Here is a 23108-nt window from a genome sequence, read left to right on the forward strand (position 1 = left end):
TCAATAATCCTTACCAAATTTTTTTTTGTTTGTGAGTTAAAGATAAAGCTATTAAACCTTAATTTAAAGACAATTAAAATAAACTAAAAATAATTCTGGAGAATATCTGGAAAGTCAGCAATTTGAGATGAGGTTTTCAAATACTTCACCCACTCCTCAAAAACCTCCTATAAGCTATTAAAGACTACTTAGGTCATGCCAAAGAGAATCAGTAACCAGCCTGAAGAAGCTCCTTCTGGACAAATAAAGGTTTGTTTATTTTTTCAGTTAGTACACATGGCAGGCATAAAGCCCCAATCAACATAAACAATAATTGGAATGAACTGAAACACACACACATACACTCACATATTTTTTTCAATTAGTACTACCTCTGGAGAAAAGTTCAATTATCTGTTATGGACGGCACTCAGCTAGATATTATTTTATTTGTCTCTAAAATTGTGTGTCAGTATTCAAAGGGTAACTCCAAGTTCTAATACTTCAAGATGTAGCAAGTTGTGTTTACACCATCCTTGTTCTTCAGGAAATGATAAAATCTCTGAGTTGTTGCCCTCTGAAATCATATCCTAACCTCTATGGACACTCCCCTAAGCTTTTGCTCATTTTGACTACTTTCTCTTCTATAAGACTATGACAGTTAACTGTAAGCAAGACATACACACACACACACACACACACACACAGAGAGAGAGAGACTTTTGATGGAAAGGAGAAGAGAGAGAAAAGTAAACTATCTTTTTCAGTATGGTATTCTCGATAGTGCCTGGCATGGAGTAGGTGCTCATAACTATTTATTCAACGAATGAATTAATGAATGAGTGGAGTGGATAAACACTAGGATACTCTGTAGAGAGTTACTTGAGTGAGTTGGTTTTGAATGAGCAGAATGGAATATCTGTGTGCATGTGCACCCATGTGCTGTATTTGTATAGTTTTACACAAAATAAAAAAGATAGTTTCCTTTTTGTGTCTTTATCGCCCTTCTGACACGAATAAATACTATCTTGTAATATTAATCTTGGCTCATGTCAATAACATTTCTTCACATCCAGGTTAGGATTTCGTGGAGATTTCTTGCTGTACTGCTCCTTACATAAACAACACTTGAAGCTGTGAGTCTATTTTTCTTCTCTTCTTGCGGGGAACTGGTGAATATTTACAGGAACCATTACATCTGTTGGCAGGACAATATATTAAGCTTAAAATAGTAAAAAGAATAGCAGGACTAGTAGTCCAAGCAAAGAATTACACAAGATCTGGGTTTGGAATGCACTTTAAAGATAAAGGAGTGGCTAATTTACTGAAAATTACTTGCCAGCCACCCCAATCTTTGTGCTTCATTGTACTTGAATAAAAACATAATTCAATAAAAATAGTTTTCATCCCACAGATCTATGAAGTAACTAGATCTGGGGTAATGTTTGGGGAAGGTGGCAGAGGACTAACACTTAATTCTCTTTTTAGTGTTCCTAAAATGGTTTACATCATCTGCTATCCTTTGTAAGGCATTTAAGAAATACTTTTTTTTTTTTTTTGGTTCAGAATATTGAATGAGGCAAACCCTTTGCTGCCAAAGAAAAAAAATCAACATGAACTTTGTATGGCAAAAGGTTATCACCATCTGTATTGTATCAAGCCTCTGATTAGCTTGTATAAATATCTGGCAGGGAAGTAAGCTCCCCTTGTCCAGCAATAGTCATTAGAATGATAAAAATGCAGGGTTGTGTAACATTGTTCTAACACCCGAGATCCATCACCGTTACACAAGACTGCAACCCCACCCCCCACCCTCAAAGTCAGGCCACAAGAGAACTATTTTGAAAAATGGTCTTGGAAAAAAAAAAAAAAAAAGGAGGAGTCACAACAAAACTGACCAAAACTGACTTGGGGACAATGTTTGCCCTTGGGCTCCATTAATTAAACTACATGTGGATATAATTCCAACTGCAGCCAACCATGAGTGAGGATAGTAACTAGAGAACTTCATAAGTCATCTTTCAAAAAACTTAACTTCATGAACTGTTACCTATTGTGACTATATCAGAGCCAGTCTCCTCTAGGAAGCAGAAAATTCGTAAACTAGTCAGTGTTTCAACTTGTTTTCCACATTTTTTTTCCTTGTTAGAAACATTAACTACAAACAAGACACTATAAGCTACAATAATACTTTCTTTATCCTTCAAATTCTAAAATTTCACCAACCCTCGTCTGTTACTTATTTTTAATTTGAATACTCAAATGTTCTCCAGTTTAAGGAAGATTTATTGTTTTATATTTTTGAACAATATTTCTAGGAAAAGAAGTTATTCATTTGTTGGTTCCTCATTTTCTGAACTTCATATATTCGTTTTTTTACTTTTATCTCATCCTATTTCCTTTCAATTTGGTAGAAACATGTCAAACTTTTCTTCCATATTATCACTATTTGGTTCTATGTAGTGTTTGTTGTTTTTCTTCCCTTCTACTTCTAATTATTAATCTTGGTATTACATTTATTTTCCTTGTTATTGTGGATGAAAAAGGAGCCATACACTAAATCTGACAAGCTCAGGGGAGGCCACCAATGGTGGGCCTTACAAACTCAGAGACTGGAAGTCACCACATAGGAGGGTCTGAACATAAAAATTCCTAACTAAAAGCAGGTCATAGTGGGTAGTCACGTTCTAGGCCTGTAGCTTCCTTGACAAAGGTCAACCTTTACCTGAAGTGAGCCTGTGTATTGTTTTTGTGCATCTAAGATAACATACCTTTGAAATGTCAGAGTAATCTCCTTTTTCTAGACCCTTCAGGGCACAGCCCACCACACCAGAGCCTAAGACCACAGAACTCCTCATTGTCATCTTGTTGCTGAAATACCATCTCTATGTGCCGTAAATATTGTTAGCTATTCTGTACCCACCACTGTAAAAGAAGCATATGTCTTTCTGTTTTATTTTTTATCCATTCCCAGAGACTTCCCCGCTTTGCTTTCTCCTACCCGCTTAATCTATCACCAATGGATTTCCTTTTATGTCTCTGCCTTTGATTCTAATACACACAATAGGCTACAAAACTGCCATTCTCCTGAGCATTTTCTTTATCTGTTGAGATTTTGCTTCCCAGAAATTGTCGTCAGTTTGGCTCAAACAAACTCATAAAAATTCTCTACCGGTTTGGACACTTCTTACATCAACATCACAATATTTATTTTACACAGTTCTCTTTATTCCTTTCAGCTTCTCAGCCAGTTTTGTTTTCACTTCAGTCCTTTCTCTCATTTCTCATCTCTATTTCAATGTTTTATTTACTTATGTTAAATGCACATAACAAATGCTTCCTAGGATTTAGCTCTGTTTTTCATAATGAATTCTGGTACTTTATCTATATCTTACATTCGAGTGTAAATTTTTTTAGCAGGAAATTTTCAAAGGAGCCAGAGAGAGGTTTTCTCCTTTCTTTTTTCTCATCCATGTATGAGGAGCTATCCAGTCACAGAGTTTGCAATGAATAATAAACTGGGTAAAATGAGTGTTGGAACATATGGCTATAAAATTTGCTGTTATTGTTGTTATTATTATTATTATTAAAACTGACAACCTATCCAAGTGATCACTGAAAAGGGTTAAAAATAAGCCATGCACTGTGTCTGTATGAAAATAGAGTTGTGATCAGCACCACCCAACAGAATTTTCTGTATGATTGGCATGTTATCCGCTCTGCTCAATAGCCACTGGCTACATATGGCTCCTGGACACTTACAATGAGGCTACTGCAACAGAGAAACTGAATTTATCATTTTATTTAATTTTAGCTAATTTAAATTTAAACTCACAATGGCTTGTGGTTACAACATGGACAGTGAGGTCAAGATAGATACATCTTCGTCCCAGGAGGAAAAAACACAAGTCTAAAGCCTGTGAAAATATTCTGTAAACTTAAGAACTGCAAAATCAACTTGAAGGTTTAAAAGAATACATAACTTAATAGTGAAATAAGAAAAAAATAAGCACAATGGAATGGTGCTTACATCTCTAGGATTTAGAAAGTGATAAGACTCTATGGAAACAGGAACCAAAAGCCATAGAAAGAGAACAGGCTAAGATGAAAACAGAGATGTATATGAAGAAAGGGATTTGATAAAAAATAATAACAATAATAATGCAAGGAAACCCAAAATGCAATGAAAGACACAGAAATCCACATTACCAGTAAAGATAAAATGTCAGAAATTCAAACTGATAAAGCTTAGTACAAATTTTAGTGTAGAAAGCTGCTGACTAATCTCACCTACAAACATAAAAGCACAATTCCAAATAAATACTTCCAAACTTAAGTCAAATAATATTCAAAGAATCTTTCTCCCTTATTCAATAAGGTTTATTCTTCGATGCAAAAATAGATTAAAATTAGTAAGTCTTTTGCTGTCATACAATACAGTAATTATCTCAAATAAAAGAAAAGAATCCCAAATGCTAAAAAGGAATTCAATAAAATTAATTTTTAACGAATAAAATTAGGAATAAAAAGATACCTCGTTAATGTGATAGATTAGCTATCTCAAAGCAATAGTGTAAATCATGCTCAATTGTGAAAAATCATAATATTTCCTAATATTCTGTGTAGTGTAGGAGCAAATTAGTCATTCTAAGTAGTTTCACTTAGAATTTTAAAATCCTTTTGAAATTGCTCGCCAAGGTAATAAGATACAAAACCATAAGAAGTATTGCACTTCTTAAAGTTTTTGCTCCTTCTCAAAAAAATCAAAACTAGAAAGCAAGGAACAAACTGGAAAATATACACATCATGCCTATCAAATGAAATATTAAGGTCCTTAAAATGTAAAGAACGTTTACACATCTCTAAGAGAAAAATAACAGAGATCTAGGGAGTGTTTTAACCTAACAAAATTAAGACCAAAAAAAATAATTCTATTTTTGTCAGAAAATGTGAAACACATTTAACTTCACGAATAACCACTAATAACTTCATTAATATAAGTTAAATAATAGTAATACTATTTTTTCACATCTTAAATGACCAAGACTAAGAAAAGTTTTAAGTTGTAAAATATGTGAAGAAACATCTCCAGCTGAAGCTGCTCTTCTTTCAGATCCATTGTGTGACCTGCCATCAAAGTTACCTTTCTGAAATACTGATACAATCATGTTTTCACATTTCTAAGATTTTCCCTCTGTCTACAAAATAGTTGAAATTTCTCTACATGCCTTTTTACTGTCCAGTCCTAAATACTTCTTCCACCCACATCCCTTTCCATACTCCAATCTACTGCCTACTTCCCCAACTTACCTCTTACATGGCATTCTCATCCTGGTCACACCAGTCTGTTTGGAAATTTCGGAACATACCATGCTTTCCCGATGTTTGCTCTGCTGAAAAATTTTAACAATTCTTTCTTATCTCCCTATATGTCTACCTCTACCTTTTGCCAGTTCTTCAAAATCCAGATCAAAGTTCACTTCCTCTTTGAAGCTTTTCTGAATTCTTCTGCTGTGCAGAAAATATTAAATCCACCTCGGTGCCCCTTCCACTACATTCTATTACACTAACTCCATCATAATTACAGTTAGTGCTTATATACCTGGCTATATCCCAAGACAGATTGCAAGATACCCTATTGCAAGGATTGATCTATTGCAAAGATTTGATCTATCAATGATCAAAAAGTAACTATGAAATACGTGGCTGAAAGAATAAACAAATAAATGCCTTAATTTTCACTAGCTATAAATCCAACGCAGAATAAACTAATAAATTCTAAGCCAAACATTGTTACAGTGAATCCTGTCCTGTGATTGTGAAATAAAAACTCTTATAAGGATTATATTTAAACTTATTTCACCATATCAATATTGAGCCTTTATTATGTACCAGTACCATGCTAGGGAATTTTCATTATACTATCTAATGATACAACAGAACCATTAACAATGACAAATGTATAACTGGGAAGAGTATTCTGCCATAACTAAGCTTTCTTATTTATATTGTAATGTCAAATCAGTCATATGCAGTATGTCTCACTTGTTTTAAGTATTTACTCAGACTTCATCGACTAAAATTCTAGAATGACAAAAAAATGTTGGCTCACGTAACACTTAGGCTAATACCGTCTAGCCAAATCACAGAAGAACCAGAAGGTCAAAGAAGAAGTTAATCTCAGATTTATGGTCACACTGTTTTTCCACCCACATACATGCTTTAGTTATTAAACATGGACACAAATCATTTTGAAATGAACCCATAGGGACGTACATCAAATTTTGAAATGGTGTGCTCCGGAGTTGATGAGTAGCAGACTTAATCCAGACTTAAAAAAAAATAGAACAAACATAGAAAAGACCAAATATCTAATAATAATGTCAAATTCCATCACCCATCCAATAAACACACAAGGAATAAAGAAAATCTGAATAGCAAAAAGTCACGTCAACAGAATCCAAATGAAAATTAGAAGACTGACATACCATTCTCAAACAAATTGCTAACTTACTACAAGGTAATAAAATCAAATTCAACACTATTATTAATGTTGTTATGAATAAATTTATAAAATGATTTCAGTTTACATGTGCAATGCCTATATAATATTGCTAAGTGGCAGTTATCTCATAAAGTCAAAGATGAGAATTTATTCATATGCCTCACATCAAGAGGTCAAAGGAGAAAGTAAGATAGTCTTGAATGATATTTGGACACCAGTTTGTGATTTTACAGATGACTTAGGCAAAGAATAGAGAGATACTTAATATGACAAAGAGAGCTACCGTAAACCAATGGGCAAAATCATGTTTGAAGCATTCTCACTAAATTCAGGAACAAGTCAAGACAACTCCATCACTTCTATGTGGGAAGTCTAACCAACACAATGAGGCAAGAAACAGAAATAAGTGTAATGAAGTATTACTCATATTTCACATGAAGGAGAATCAAAAAGAAAGAAAATATTAAGAGGTGTTCAGAATGCATTATGCACAAGAATAACTGTTTTAGCTGGAAAGTCTTTCAGTAATAACTGACCCATAATAGGAGATTTAAAAATTCAATTGTGGTATAGCGACATGATAGACTATATTTGAAAGGTAATTTTAGAATTTTATTGTATGGGAAAATTTCATTGTGCAGCTTTAAAAATGAAAAGTATAGAAAGTGCTTTTACTACATATTTACATATGATAATTATATATGCTTTCACATATACAAAAATGTGAGTGACTAAAACTGTAATTATTACAGTTTCCTGTTTTATCTAAAACAATTAATAGAGATATGATTTCCATAATAAGGAAAAGAAGCAAAAATTATTTCTGGAGAAACACTTGCAGATGGAAGTTAGTAAAAAGTTTTAAGGGTTATCCTTGAATGAAAGGTATTTGCACAGTTTCAAGATAAAAACTTATAAAGATGTCTTAACAACACTTGGTTGTCAGTAAGGATTGGATATGCACTTAATTAGCTTAACCGAAGTGTGGGATTTTTTGGAAGCACACAGGACTCTCTCTCTAAACTGAAGAGCAGGGAGAAGAACTGGGACTCAAGAGGGATTGGAATAGGAACAACCAAGCCACAGGAACCACACACAGTGCCTACTCCATCCAACTTTCCATCGATTTCCTCGGGGCCACCCTGTGCTTTGTCTCAGCTTCTCTCTGAACATCTTCATTCACTCCTCCTTGCATTGATGGGATTTCTCTGGTCCTTTGTGCACAGTCGTAACTCTATATGCTCTAACTTCTGGCAACAACAACAACAAAACTACCCTGTCAGAGCTCTTTGTACCCTAGTCCAGATTCCCGGGAGAAAGAATATAAATGATCCATTTTAACTTCTGAATTGCCACCTCAATCCAAATAGAAAAGGACAACCCTCATGGGTGGACAACTAATATGGAGGAGAATGGGTGTGGTTCTTTGTGAAAATGATTGTTGATTGACATGGACTACAGGAAACATGAGTTATAAAGAAAAGAAAAAATGTAATGCTATGACTAGACTTATCTAGTAGAAACAATTGTTTTAGAAATTTATCGGGTCAAATTATCCTAAAAAAGCACCAAATTGCCAGGAGATATGGTATACAGATTGGGAGAACTGAAGTATAAAAATAATACTGAGAAAGTAGAAAAATGTGATTTATGATTCAAAATTATCAGGAAAGAAATGTGTTTTTTTCCAGGTATTTAAGGGTAACTATAAAGGAAAAGTTTAGCAGGAGTTTAGAATATGTGAAAGACACAGAGACTCTAATCCTTAAATTGCAAATATTTGAGCTTCACCAAGAACCCAACTCCTAAACTCTTCAAAAAGCCAAATACATTTCAAATCAAATGTATTAACACGTGGGGGAGTCAAAGAGGTGAGAGTTGAGAGATTTTAAGTTCATGATCTTATTGAATATTTTATTTGTTATAGTTATCCTATATTTATCAAAAACACATTTAAGTGTGATATCTATTACTATTCCAAATAAATGACATTTGAAAGCCTGTCTTTTTTTGTTTGGTTTGGTAATTTAGTTTTTATGAATGACCACATCAATTACCATTATAGAGCAGATAATTCTGCATATCTTTTGAAAAAATTGAAATTAAACCCCAAATGATTTATGGTTGAATTCGCATACATTAGAATATTTGTATGTATATACTTAAATTATCAAGGACTTTAATAACATTAACATATGTCATTATTCAAAAGTGTTGACTTTTAAAACTACTTTGACTATAATATAGTCTCTGGCAGATTAACCAATTCTTAAAATTTAATTACACACTTGCATTTAGTGACAGTGTTTCTTAAATAGGCCTTGGATATATAAATGAATCTAGTTATTACCTGAAGTACTTGAAGACAGATTTTTCCAAGTACTGATGATCACAGAGCTGAATGCTAAAGCGAGCTTTCTTTACCCAAAGAAACTACTGAAATAGTCATAAAGATTTTTTTTTCATTTGTGAAATGGGATAGCATATGAAAAAAAAAAAGAGGAAAACTATGATGCAAGGGAACACTGAGTATCCCCGATTAGAATAAATTAAATTTAGCTGGAAGACCAAGTTTTGCACGGAGGTTTGGCATATAAATTTATAAACCTAAGTTTGGCATATAAATTTATAAACCTAAGTTTACACTGTATGGTATTTTGAGAGAGGGACTAGATGTACTAGGATTAGGAAAATGGATTTTGCTTGAGTCGCATTTTTATTTTGATAAAGAGTGCCAGGTTGTGTACTGACCTTGGATTAGAGGAATCTGGAAATTCAGAAAACTCGATAAATGAAGAGGACAGAGGCAGATGGGTGGCAAGTAGCAGACATGATCTCCCACTGCTTCAGTGGATTGGTCTCTGCAATGACTGGTAAATACATCTCTTAAGGTACATGAAGTGGGAGATGCTAGCCAATGTGATTACAGTGTATAAAATGGCATCTGAGAGGTAATTCCCCATCTGAGAGGTAACTGGGGATAAGGGGGTGAGGGATAAGGGAGATCACTTGGGGTTATCAGGCACTTTATAGAGTGTGTTCATTCAAACGACAGTCCCCAAATGTCTCAGTCCTGTGTCTCACTTGGCCTTCTGCGTGATCCATCACAAACCAAAGTCCGCCTCACGGTTGCCCCTCTGACTCATGTCTTTTCCATAAACTTCATTGGTGAGTATGTATCAGTGGGTCTTGCATTTACTAGATCGTCTGATAACATAGCACACACACAATATATTACATGATGGTTAAGAATTTAGACATGGGCCCTGACTGCCTGGGCAAAATTTCTGAAAAGAACTATCCTGCTGGGACTTTAGCCACCTCTGCCCAATATTTTCTGATATTAGGTCTTATGCCTTGAAGCAACTGAAGAAAAAGGAAATTTCAAAAGAGCAAAAAGTGATAGGAAGGAAAGAAACAGTCCCTGGTGCTTTCTGTGTTTGTAGACTACACATGCTGGTGTGTGTGTGTGTGTGTGTGTGTGTGTGTGTGTGTGTGTTCCTTGGAGAACTCACCGTCGTTCTCAGTGTCCACTTCCAACAATACACTCACCACTTCTTACTACTGGAGCTGCCTTGCTTCTTACTAGTGGACAATCAAGGGGCTCAGCTCCAGCTATTTCCCATGGCTCTCCTTCACCGATGGAAAAGTCACACATCCTCACTTTGCTATTGCAGCCTGCTCCTCTGAAGCCCCCTTTCTACCTGTAACAGCAGACACTGCCGATGCCCCCAGATCCCAGCATCCGTGTCTCTGTCTGAGGGCGTTCTTTAGCCTGGAGACTACTCTGCTGAGGAAGTGAGAGTGACAGAGACTACCCTCCAGGGAGCAACTCTCAACAGTGACTGATGGGAGTTGGTCTATAAATAGCCACCAACCCCTCTCAGTTGTGATAACTCTAAGGGTTGAATTCTTCAGTGGCTCCCAGTGTTCCCCAGTGAGATTAAGCACCTGCTGCCTTTTCTGCTGTTGGTGGTCTCACTTCCCCACTCTCCTCTCGATGTTTACTAGTATCTCCTCCAAAATAAGCTACTTGCACTTGAATCCTCACCTCAGGTTCTGCTTCGGGCAGAAATCAACTTGAGACACACTGGCCGTGTCTCTGGCTGGCTTTGTCTCCACGAAACAGGCACAAGAGGAAATCAAGGCTTCCACCCAAATACAATTTCAAACCAGTACAGAGAAAGCTGGTGGGCCTTTCCCTTAGCTGCTGGAAGAGGGAAGCGCTCCACGAGGTTTGGGAGGGATATGCCTTTCAGTGTCAACACTGCTCTTCCCAGAGGTCCCAATGTCTGCTCTGTTTCTCTGTCTCTATTTTTCTCTTGCTTGCCAGATGACTGGTGTTATAAACTAGAACAGGGTACCAGCCGGGGAACATGGGGATTAATTTCGGAGAGCCTATTCAGCATAGTATCCACCACCTCAGAGGGCATGTACAATCTCAATTGTTGGTGGCTCTTTTTAAAATGTGGACTACTTACTGCTTCTTAGCTTAAGCCATGGGTCCTGGTGCCAAATCTGGGACAACAAACTTCCACATAACATCCTGTTGCAGATGAGTATTTAAAATGCAGATTTTACTACTATTAGATACAAAGAGCCTAAACTTTGGTATCTTTATTGCTAGGAAATTCCAACAGTAACTGCCCAAAATTATCACTTCTGGAAAAACGATTAAAACTCAAGCATGCATATTTTGAAGGAAATTATGACTAGAAAAAGAGAAATCTTGGCTAGAAACAGTACTGTGAAAAACACAAACAAATAAAAATTGCTTAATTTCTTTCAAAGTCAATCTTAGATGCATCTGGAAAGGCCTCGAAAATCATAAAGCCTAGAAATAAAGCCTAGAAAATAGGATTAAAATGATGAGGTCTTAATTGCAGCTACGATTCAACTGGTATATGTCAAAATGAGTGAGCCATGTTTAAAGAGATGCTTGATATCAAAATACACCATCACACAACACATCTGAATGTGCCTGAACCTTCTCCATCAACATCAGACAAATAGACTCTTTTTCAGTGCTTAGGACAAAAATCACACTAAATAAAGCTTGAACGTTAGAAAAGGAGAATTAATTGTAGAAAATGGGTCCTTTGAGGCAATTTTTTCATTTACGTGTGATACCATTGGTTAAAGAACATCTTTCTTTCCCTATAGTGTTCTTATGAGGAGTATTACCAGTGAGTGTCAGAGACTGACAAAGCAGTGGGTCAGCATCCTTCTCCGTGTGTGACAGCCAAAGGAGGGGCCACCTCTCAGCAAGGTGATGGAGTCGGTTATTTCCACCATCCACAACCTCAGCACCCTGCTCTGTGTCACCTCTTGGCCAGCTGTCTGGGCTCCTCTCCCTCAGTGAATTCCTACATGTTGCTCATCAAGCAGTGAAATAATCACTATCTATCTGTGTGAAGCTTTTAATGTGAGTCCGGATTCTCAAGATCCAGTGTGACACTAGGAGAGAGGAGAGGGAGAGTGGAGGTCAGGAACATGGTCTGTAGAATCAGTGCTTTCAACCCAGCACAGTTTTCCAATTACTGGTGGAGTCAATGCTACAGCACTGGGCCTTCGACAGAAAAAAAAAATGACTGAAATTGTTTCATTTCAATTTCCTGATAATAAACTGAAGCATTGTTTTATTCCTTAAACAGAGCTGTATTGTGGAATAGAATGCAAAAGTTCTCACGAATACTTAAGACAAAACCTGAGATACAAAAGGAGTGTTACACTTGGGACCGATCACTTCAGGCCACGCCTCCAGATGTCCCAAAGATATGTCTTCAATCACCTGCGCCCAGGTAGACAGTGGTATTTCACTTCTTGGTGATACATATTCATTATAATTAATTTTTCAAATGCAGAAGAGATTGGTATATTTAAATAGGTAAATATACTACCTGTAGATTACTATTATTAGTATTTTGAAATTTCCTTCGCAGTTATTGTTTTGAGTGCATATATTTTATGAAATTGGCCTCTTATAGATACAGTTTTATATACTAATGATAAATACAGTTTCAGCTCACTTACTCCAATATTTGGAAAATGTACTATCTCATGAAATAGTCTTGAAATATGATTTTACTGACTACAATCTATTTCAGTATGGATATGTTTTTATTTTATTAACGTTGGAACTTGTGGTTGCTGCCTCTCGTTTCTAGGTGGGAGTGTCAGCCATCAGAGCTACACTCTGGCCCCCCTATACCTCCCTTTCTCACTCTTCCCTGCAAAGGAGGGCTTCCTCGGCCCTTCTTTGTCCCTATTCTCTTTGGCCTTTGACTGCCTGGAAAGAGCCCCTATTCTCTTTGGCCTTTGACTGCCTGGAAAGAGCCCGTCTAAGTTTTACAGAGGTAGGCACCTATGTGCCCAACCTCTCCCTGGGGGCAAGTCAATCTAATCTAAAGATTCAGTATGAGGAAGCTGTGTGATCTAAGCCACACTCTCCATGACCAATATCTTTGACATGAAAAACAACAACTCTATTTTGTATTAACAACCAGTACATCTTAGGACCAGCTGCAGCAGGCGAGACATTCACAATGAGTGCTATTACGAGCGTTTCAGCAGGAATTAAGGAAACAGTGCCTCAAATTCATATAACTCAAAATATATTTTATATACTCTAGCAATAACTTGCAACTTGCAAAATACCCAACTTGGACTTTACTTAGTAAATGACTCAGTAAATTTGCTAAGTAAATTAACTTTACTTCGTAAATGACTCAATCATTTAACGAGTTCTGCTAAAAACTTCAAAACCTTTCTGTTCATCTTACAGGACATTATGTTTCCTTAATTTTGAACACATTTATCACATGACACAAGGTAGCTAACACTAATTCAACAATACATAGTAATTATAATCTATCCTTAAGTTCATAGCTTCTACATGTATTGCAGTTATGAAAGAAATATGTGCTCTGAATTTGAAAAATCTCTATCGCTTAACTCTATGCATATAAAACATCAACTGCGTGAATGACCTCATGAGAAAGACAAATGGCACAGAAGACAAATTCTTTAAAAGCATTTTCATAAAGATTGATAAGAAAATGCACCTACTAGTGTATTGCAGTTTCATTTTCTCCCCACTATCATTCATTTCAAGGGATGCACTGTAATAACATTCACACACTACAACAGCAGCTCTCATGGAGTTTTCCTATCCACAATTGGCCTCTAAACCAGAGTGGGTTACTGTATATAAGCAGATTCTGTGCCAGAAATCCATTTTTTCAGATGGCCTGGGAAGATTCGGAGAACAGTCTTTAAAATCTATGGGAAAGGCAGAGACAATAGATAACAGGAAATTCCTTTTTATGCAGAGGTCTCTTAACCTGACAGTCTACTCTAGAAAAGTCAAAGAAGAACTGGGTTTTCCTGAGAAATGCGCATTTGGATTTACAAAATTAACAATAAAATATTGATTTTATTTTATAGTATGCATTTTTTCCCATCACTCTCAGTATAATCTTTTATTTGGGAGGGAATGCCATGTTATTTAGAAGCTTCTGGCTTCTGGGAAACATAGGAAGTTTCTGTTGCCAAGTTTAAATGGATTGCTCTGGAACTCTGATATTAGATAGTTTTTACTAAAAAAGTATAATCTACCAAAAGGATTAAGGTAGTTTTTAGTTAGATAAGGCCTGATTCTTCCACCTTAGCTAGGCCGGGACAACGCCCTTTAAGGAAGATTCAATGCAGTGGTATTTCTAGACATTCCCTTGGTTAGACACACACTCTACCTGACACTGGTGTGGGCAAGGCCACTTGTCACTTCTTCAGCATCCATCCTCTCCTTTCTCTTTAGCAATAAAGTTTCATAAAACTAAGGGTGGACATGAGACCAAGTTTTTCCCAATGAGACTTATGTGGAAGTACTGTGTGATTGCCAGAGAGTCTCCTTCAAGGGAGATGTGATTGTCTTTGCCCTTTCCTCCTTCCTGGCATCTGCAATAAGGCCTAATGGTAGGAGCTCCAACTACCTGAGACCATGAGGTGACCTGAACATGAGATAGCAAAGAGATGAAAGGAAGGAATCTGGGTCCCCGAAAACATCACAGAGCTGCCATATTTGCTCTGAATTTTCTCATGTTCTACTCAAGACTTAACTTGAGAGAGAAACAAATGTTTACTGTGTTTAAGTTAGTGGTACTTTAGGTTTTTCTATTACATCCAACTACACCTAATCCATGCTAGTTCACTGGGTTAAAAAGGAAGCTCAGAAGACAAACTACAAGGAATTACACCATCTCAGCATCTGCCAATGATTGGTCCACTCTAGACCACAAAATAGCTATCAAGGACCACATAATAAAGTTCCAAGTGCCAGGTAGGGACTCTGATGAATTGAGAGAAATCACACCCAGAATTGCTACATATTCCAATTTGTCGAGTAAGCCAAAAGCTCAGATTTAAAAAAAAAAAAAAATGTTATCTCCTGATGTAACAATGTCTACCAAAATTTAAAAATATATTGACTATATATACATATTTTAAAACACATAAACACACACAGATATATGATTATTATACATACATACGTTGAGGGCCAATTGAAATGTACCCACTGGAAGAAAATGGCCCTATAGCCTTGGTTTTTGTCCTCTGAGTTAGACCATTTGCCTTTACATCTTATGTAACACTTTTGCAGCTCTGGAAATGGAACCCCCTACTTCTCCCTGGCTTTTGATCCAACTCAACACATGGAAGTACCATAGTAAATATTGGGTGGGAGTGGAGAATGGGGTGAGGGGGAGGAGACAGAGCAGATGACAAGTCAGAAGGACTGCACTGACTCCATCTCTAGCATTTCCTTAGCTCTGTGATTAGCATTTAGTTACCTAACCTCTCCTAGTATTGATGCCTTTTTCTGGAAAACTGATTCTGTAAAATCGTAATATATAAAGCACTTTGTAAACTACAAATCGCTTCACCAATTAAAGGTACATCGGGTCAAGAATAAATATATTAAACAATTCTACTTCATGGCCACTGTTAAGAGAAACACTCTCTGAGTACATGTGCATCACGAGGACACAGGGGGTGACTTTCCTATCCTCTGACCACAGAAGTGAAGCAGGAGAGGTCAGTCTGCCCTCTCTCTGTCTAACCTTCACAGTCTCTGACTAAGTATTCTCATTTGCATTTCACTCAAACGTAATATAATATTGGCACCTAATTATGATAAGTGTCTTTAACAGTAGCAGTAGGTTACAGTCTTAAAATTATGACAGTGTCCTGTATGCTGAGAATAACAAAACTAATAAAATACATGCAAATGATAGACTAAGAAGAAATTTGAATTCAATAGTTGAGAATTATTCTCTCTCTCTCTCTCTCTCTCTCTTCAAATGATAAATTTTAGTGCCGTTCTGCCTGGGAAATGAAGTCTGGATCAATTGTATGCACTGAGGATTCATTCATTCATTCATTCATTTATTCCCGCTTCTGATGGGTTTACAAAAGAAGTTCCTATATAAGACCAAGGCAATAAGAGCATTGTTTAAAAGTTTAAGAAGCCCAAAACAGAGAATGTTTCCAGAGGTACATGTACAAATATATCTTTTGTTAGCGCTATATTTTTAAAAATATTGTAAAAAAATTATATATATATATATATATATATATATATATATATATATATATATATGTATACTCAGCATCAACAAAGAATTTAGCTTCTGCAAGTGAGCAATTCTTGACATCTAAATGATGCTCTCAGTTTGGAACAGTTGAATCCACTGCAGATTGTATGACTCTCCCCATACTTTCCTATAAGAAAGTAGAACCCAACCTTTCCTTATTTCTTCAGCATTTGGACTATCAGAAAGGCTGCTGCTAAGGCTATTATTGGTTTACTGTACGAAAACAAAGTGGCCCCAATTTTATTCATCAGAGTTTTAATCTAGTGGCATCTCACTCATCTTCAGGTTTTATTTAAAAAACAACAAAACAAAAAACAAACAACAACAACACAAAAAAAACTTAAAAGCAGATGCTTTTTTCCCCCATGAGGCTGTGAGAGCAGATTCCTCTCCAAGGACCACTGTGGACATATAAAATAATGCTCTTTCCTTGAAGCTAGGCAGAGCTTTGGCCTATCTATTCCCTGTCTTCTAACCATCTATAGCTCAGGTTTTTGGTGAGAAAGCATGTTCCCTACCAGAGGATCACATTTCTGGAACAATGAAGAAAGCAGAATTTTTTTTTTCAAGGGAAGCTTCATGCTATGTAGTTTAATAGATATTTAGCCAAGGTGAAGTGGGAGGGAGGAGCTCTGATTTTGTTTTGACCTGAAAGACTTAGGAGATGGGGAGTCTTGCATTCATAGGGGCCAATCAAAAATGTTTAGAAAAGACAATTTATAAATACATAGTGGGAGAAAAACCAAGATGAAAGGTTGTTACAAAACACTCATTCCCTGGAAAGGAAAAACTGAAGAGCTTTCTGTTAATTTTGTAAAACGTTTTCATGTCGTTAAGTTCCAGGTGCGAAATCTTTCTCCCATCCTATTGATTGTGTCTCTGGAAAAATGTGTGCTAACTACAGATTTTACCGCTTTAGTTTTTGCAGTTCTTGATGACTGCTCGGGGTGGTGACAAAAAAGGTCTACAATGCAGTTTCTCCATTCAAATAGAGTATGATGATAATAGTGTCCACACATATACTCCCCATCAAGTTGTATAATTCTGACACCAAATAAAAATTGAAGCAACACTGTTATCTGTTTTTCTTTAGTCTATCATATGTGTTGGAAGATAACAGCAAATTTCACACTGGTAAAGGAAATTCTACATCTTGAAATTGAGCAGTAACTATACTTGTAAGCATGTATTTATGTATATGTTTGTGTTTGTGTATTTGTCTGCCTGTGTTTATGTCTGTGTATAGTTAAGTAGGCATTCAGTTTCAAATGGAAAAGATGTGAAAAATGATTTTTTTCTGAGGAAAGTAATTAATAATCTCAAAAAAGTCCCTCTGATTTTCAATTTCACATAAAGGCCGGATCACAATTGGTTCCAATATTACCATTCTGCACACACATGAGAATCTGATGAATTGCCTTATTTCCATGATGAAATGTATAGGTTTCAGATCGAAACCCAAACTATACAGCTTACCATTTTTAAGCTAATCCTGTGACGAAACACGCTTGCCTGATCTCTCTAGAAAAATCCATATTCAGACCTCTACGAGTGTCATTTCTAAACACTGGTCATCTTCTATGAATTTTCTCCAAATATCATATTTTAATTATTCCTAAGAATACACATCAGAGACCTGGAATAGTTACAATAAAGACATGTAGGCTTCCAGGTTAGACAGGGATTGAATCCAGCTGACCTTCTCCTGCATCTTCTCAAAACCCAACCAAAAAGAGAAAGAAAAATAAGGTCAAGGGGAAGTTCAGTTAACACAAACTTTTGTGAAGTCTCTGCTTGTTAGATTACAAATGGATCCAGACTGAAGAAAGGCACTGGGAACCTTGTTGGCAATTCCACTTTCCAAGACAGGATGTAGTATTTGGAAGGAGAAAGCTGAAGACAGAGTAGGTTTTGAGGCAAGCAGTATGTACTCGACTCATTACCCATTTAAATGTTTTAGATCAACAGTACTCACAGGCCCCACAAACCTGGCCAAGCCAAACAGAGGAGCTAATATATGGCAAGTTTTCCCCTGATGCAGTGAGGTTCTTCTCTGATGGAGTGGGCAGTGACATCAGGACGAAGGCCAGCCATTGGGACCTTATGAGTACTTGGAGTGGAAACCAACAGAGAACTGAGCCTGGTCTAACCACCTCAATAAACAGAGAGCATCTTTCAGGCATTATTTCATCTCTTAAGACAAAAGCCTCTCAAACATCAAGAGAAACCAAAAAAGCATAAATGAAAAGAAAATTAGACTCACTAGATTGATAAAATGATAGCTGCTATCACCATAAACAAAATTAAAAGGCAAGTGAAACACCGAGAAAAAAATTTGCCTCATACTGAGCAATGGACGATTAGCATCAAGATTTAAAGAGCATTTGGAAATCAACCAGAAAAAGAACCACCCTCAAATTAAAAATGAAAAATAATCCCAAAATATTTAAATGTTCAAAAAAGAAGAGCTATATATGATCAATAAAATATGAAGAAAGTTTTCAGCCTCACTAATAAGGAAATGCCATTTAAAATGATGCAATAATACCTACCACTTCAGAAATTTGCATTAAGGAAATCATTAGAGATACGGGCAAAGGTTTAGTCACACAGTGTTTTTTTGTTTGTTTGTTTTTATTTGTTTTTTTTTGTGGTTTTTTTTTGGGGGGGGTAACAGCCTAAATATGTAATAATAAGTAATTACATGATAAAAATAAAGGTACACTCTATAGTACAACACTGTGTGACAATGGAAAAAAATGATAAAGTAGAAGTGATTTCTTATGATGGAAAGAAAACTGAAAATATGGTGGAATAGAAAGTCAAATTACAAAAGAGATTGTGCAACACAATCCTTTATTGGGAAAACATTATTTATGCATGATATAGGTAAGTGTATAAAAACATACCTATTACCTAGACAACTGTAAAAAGTCAAGAAGGGTATGTAGCAAAAGAGTGCAATGTATTTACAGGAAATTTTTCTGATTTTATTTTCTACAGTAAACATTTAGTATTAGTAAAATAAGTTGTATTTGAAAAGAAAAATGTGAATCAGAGACTTCACAAGAATCTAGATACAGAAGACATAGTAAATAAATAAATAAATAATTTTTTAAAATTAACATTTCTATATATCAAAAGTAATTGTTTAAAATTTAATTTGAAAAAGAAGCCATTCATAATAGCAATACTGAATAGAATAAATCTAGGTCTAAATTTGGAAAATATATACAGGACTTAATTACTAGAAATCTATAACTTTACTGAATGATATAAAAATGGCTAGTTATAAAGGGACATACCATATTTTTTATTATAGTTGGAAGGACTATTAGTATAAAAAGTAAATAATCCCAAACTTAATTGAAAGTTTTCTATACTGAAACTCCAATCCTGGCTGGTTTCATTTGGAATATGTGAAAATGAATTAAAAATTGATATTAAGTAATAAATACATGAGTTTATTTTTTTAAAAAATAGATAAGGAAGAGAGAATTTGCACTACCACATATTTGAATATATTCTAAAGTTATAATAATTCAGTCATATTTGCAAAGCTTAAAAATAGTAAATAGATAATAGGATGGAATATCCTATTATCCAGGATAATAAAAAATTAACAGAAAGCCAAGAGGAAATCAAATACTCACAAGAATTTGGTGTATGGTAAAAGTGACAATCAAACTGGGAAAGGACAAACGGCTATTAAGCAAATGATGATGAGACAACTGGTTAACTATTTATTAAAAAATAATTTTAGACATTTTTGTCATACCATACACTAAGTTCCAGGTAGATTAAACAGTTAAATGGAAAACTATTTCTCCAATTTGGGCAATGAGAACACCATTCTAAGAATATAAGCAAATACAGGTCCTGAAGGGCAAAGTTTGATAGATTTGAATACATCAAAATTTAAATTATCCACCTAACAACACTGCAATGAGCTAAAGTAAAAGGCAGTGAACTGGAAAAACATTTGCAGCATCTACAAAAAGAAATTACCAGTCTTATAACATGAAGATGTCTTACAGATCGTTAAGGAAAATAAAATACATGTGCCATAACTGCAACATGGGCAAAAATTATGATTAGGTAATTATCAAAGGAAAAATACGAATGACCAGTAAATACACTAGGAAATGGTCATCCTCAATAAAACTAAACAAGTTGAATTTGCTACATTACCTCTATTCACCTATCAAATTGACAAAGACATTAAAAATACTAGTACATGTCATGGTGATGCCCATGTGGCAAACTTAGCACTGTGATACTCTCCTGGTGGAATGCAAATTTATATAACCCTCCAAGGGAGAAGGGACACTGTGTACCAAGAAATTTATAAATATTCCTATCCTTTAATTCAGAAACTTTACAGAAATTCTTCCTAAAGAAGTAATCAAAAGGGTCCACTAATGCTTGTGTTTACTATCACTCAGTTGATAAAACACCTGTGTCCAACAATAGGTGACGGGTAAAATAAATTATGGTGCATGTATTCAATGGAATAGTATGAAACTAATGTAGATACATAATATCTATATTGTATCAGCTATATTATAATAATATAGATCATTTCATGATATAACAAATGAAAATGTAGATTACAAAACAAGAAGAAACCAATTTGGTTAAAAGTATGTACAGCTGTGCATACTGGGCAAATGTTCAACAACATGTAAACAGCGGCTTAAGGGTAATGGGATTATAGTTGTTTCCTTTTTTGTTTTCTTATTTCCACAAACCTTGGCGTGTTATTATGTGTCAACCATTTCTATATGTTCCAACTTTCTTCAACTGAATATGTGTTTCTTTGTAATCAGAAAAAGTTAAATTTTGTAAAAGCCCATCATACAGAACTGACTTCCTCTTCCAGATGCTACAAATCTTGTAAAGGCCTCGGAGAGCATGCAATGAAATATGTATTGAAAGCATAAAATAACCTAAAAGAGAATTGAGGAAATATTCAGGTCACGTCACGTCTCACCTTTAGAGTCACTTCATGAAACTCACCTGTTCCCGCCTGGACACGGTCTGTCCTCACAAGTGTACATGTGGATAGCACCTTAAAGACCACTTCCTAAGAAGGTCCTCAAAGACGACCACTTATGGAGCCTGACATCTAGGTAAGCGTTTAAAACCCATAATCCCCTGGGACCATCACAACCCTGGGAAGTGGGTATGACTCTGGTTTTGTGCATGGGGACGGTTGACTTGGGGAGGCTGTGGCTTGCCCCAGGTTGAACCTGGGCTTGGAGCTGGGCAGGCTGCCATAGGTGGAAGGGCCCGGGAGGTGCTGGGCGAGGGCCGGGGTCGCAGGGGCGAGTGCCTTACCGCGGCTTGCTGGAAGGCGCCCTTGGTGTAGGTGCCGCCGCCGCGGTAGGTGATGGCCGGGATCTCGCGGCTGAGCAGCGCGCACTTGTGCTGGTGCGCGCGGCGGGCGGAGATGTAGTCGACGCGCGGCACCACGTTGTTCTTGGACGAGAAGGTCACGATGGCCACGCGCGTGGCCGTGGGCACCACGGGGAAGTCGGACAGCAGCTTGCGGACGAACTTGAGCTCACTGAGGAAGTTGGCTGGGCCCACGCTGGACGACTCGTCCACCAGGAAGACGAGCTCCAGGCGCCCGCTGAGCTCCCGCAGCCGCCGCACGCGCCGCCGGAACGCCTGGCCCAGCCGCGCCACTTTGCTCTCGGGCGCGTCCTCGCCGGGCGCGGGCGGTGCGGGCAGCCGCCCGGGGGCCCCCGGCGCGGCTTCGGGGAAGAGGCGGAAGCTGAAATTGCGCGACGGGGACATCTGCTGAAAGGTCGCCCAGCCCGAAACGAGCGCCAGACCCCAGCAACAAAAGGCCAGGCGCGGCCACATTGCGCTGGAGACGGAGCGGCCGCCCGGGAGCGCAGGCTTCGGCCCCGGCGCGGAGATGCTCGGCAGCCGGGCTCCTGGACGGGCGTGCGCGGCGCGGGACGGCGGCCGCGAGCCTCAGCGCCTTCTCATCTGACACTGGGGACACGATCCAGACCCCTCCGGCAGCCGGGGACTCGCGAGGGAACGGTGCGCGCTCTCTACCCCGCTCTGCGCCTTTCTCTCTCTGACGCCTATAAAATGTTTGAAGGAAAGGGGGCAGTCAAGAAAAACCTCCCGCTTCCCTCCCTCTCTCCCTCCTCTGTCGCTCCCTCTCCCCTCCGCTCTCTCCGGCCTCTATCTCTGCCTCTATCTCTCTCCTCCCCCTCCCGTCCTCCTCCCGGGATCCCGCCAGACACTTGGAGATTCCATGACACCAGAACGCCGCGTCGGTCAGGCTGTCAACATGCCCTCAGCAAGCGCACCAGCGCCGAAGCCCTGATTGATCCCATATGTCTGGCAGGAGCTGCAGAGGAATTCACTGGCGATGGATCCAGATACCGGGAGTGCCACAGTAATTGGAAACATTTTGTAGAGGAAAACACACACACACACGGACCGGCCAGGGAATTGAAAGCATCCTTTGAAAACTGCTTGCTCACCTTTTGTGTCTCATTTTTTCTCCCTTCGGTGTCCTAAAGCCTTCACCAAATAGATGTTTGACTTTTGTGGTGGGGATTTCTGACCCGTGGTGTGTGTGTGTGTGTAGGCTCTTGAGGGTGCCCTCAGATTACACCATATGCGGGGTGCATGTACCCCACTGGGATGATTTGTCATGGTGCTTCTGTCATGCATTTACTTATTCATCCATGTGCTCATCCTTTCATTCACGCAACAAGTATTTGTGAGCACCTGTTATGTGCGAGCACACTGGGAAAATAAGAAGGACCAAAAACTGACACGGATCTTGTCCCCACAGAACTTAGGCGGTAATGAGTGAGGGGGACCATTAGCCAAATACTCCACAAATAAGATAGATTCCACAAATTATATTTGTATATGTAATACATGTAACTAACACACACACACACACACACACACACACATAATTATAACTGACTTTG

The 23108-nt window shown here is 37.5% G+C and overlaps 1 protein-coding gene across 1 annotated transcript in view; it reads right to left on the reverse strand.

The window, feature by feature from the left end:
* SVEP1 (sushi, von Willebrand factor type A, EGF and pentraxin domain containing 1) overlaps positions 1 to 22233 on the reverse strand; it is a 153427-nt gene extending 131194 nt beyond the window's left edge. Inside the window, exon 1 of the mRNA XM_081065226.1 lies at positions 21478 to 22233. Within this exon, the coding sequence (XP_080921352.1) occupies positions 21478 to 22008 (531 nt within the window). The 5' untranslated portion in view covers positions 22009 to 22233. The remainder of the gene's footprint in view (positions 1 to 21477) is intronic.
* Between the last annotated feature and the right edge of the window lie 875 nt (positions 22234 to 23108).

The sequence above is a fragment of the Rhinolophus hipposideros genome (assembly GCF_964194185.1).
Source record: "Rhinolophus hipposideros genome assembly, chromosome: 11".
Classification (NCBI taxonomy): Eukaryota; Metazoa; Chordata; class Mammalia; order Chiroptera; family Rhinolophidae; genus Rhinolophus; species Rhinolophus hipposideros.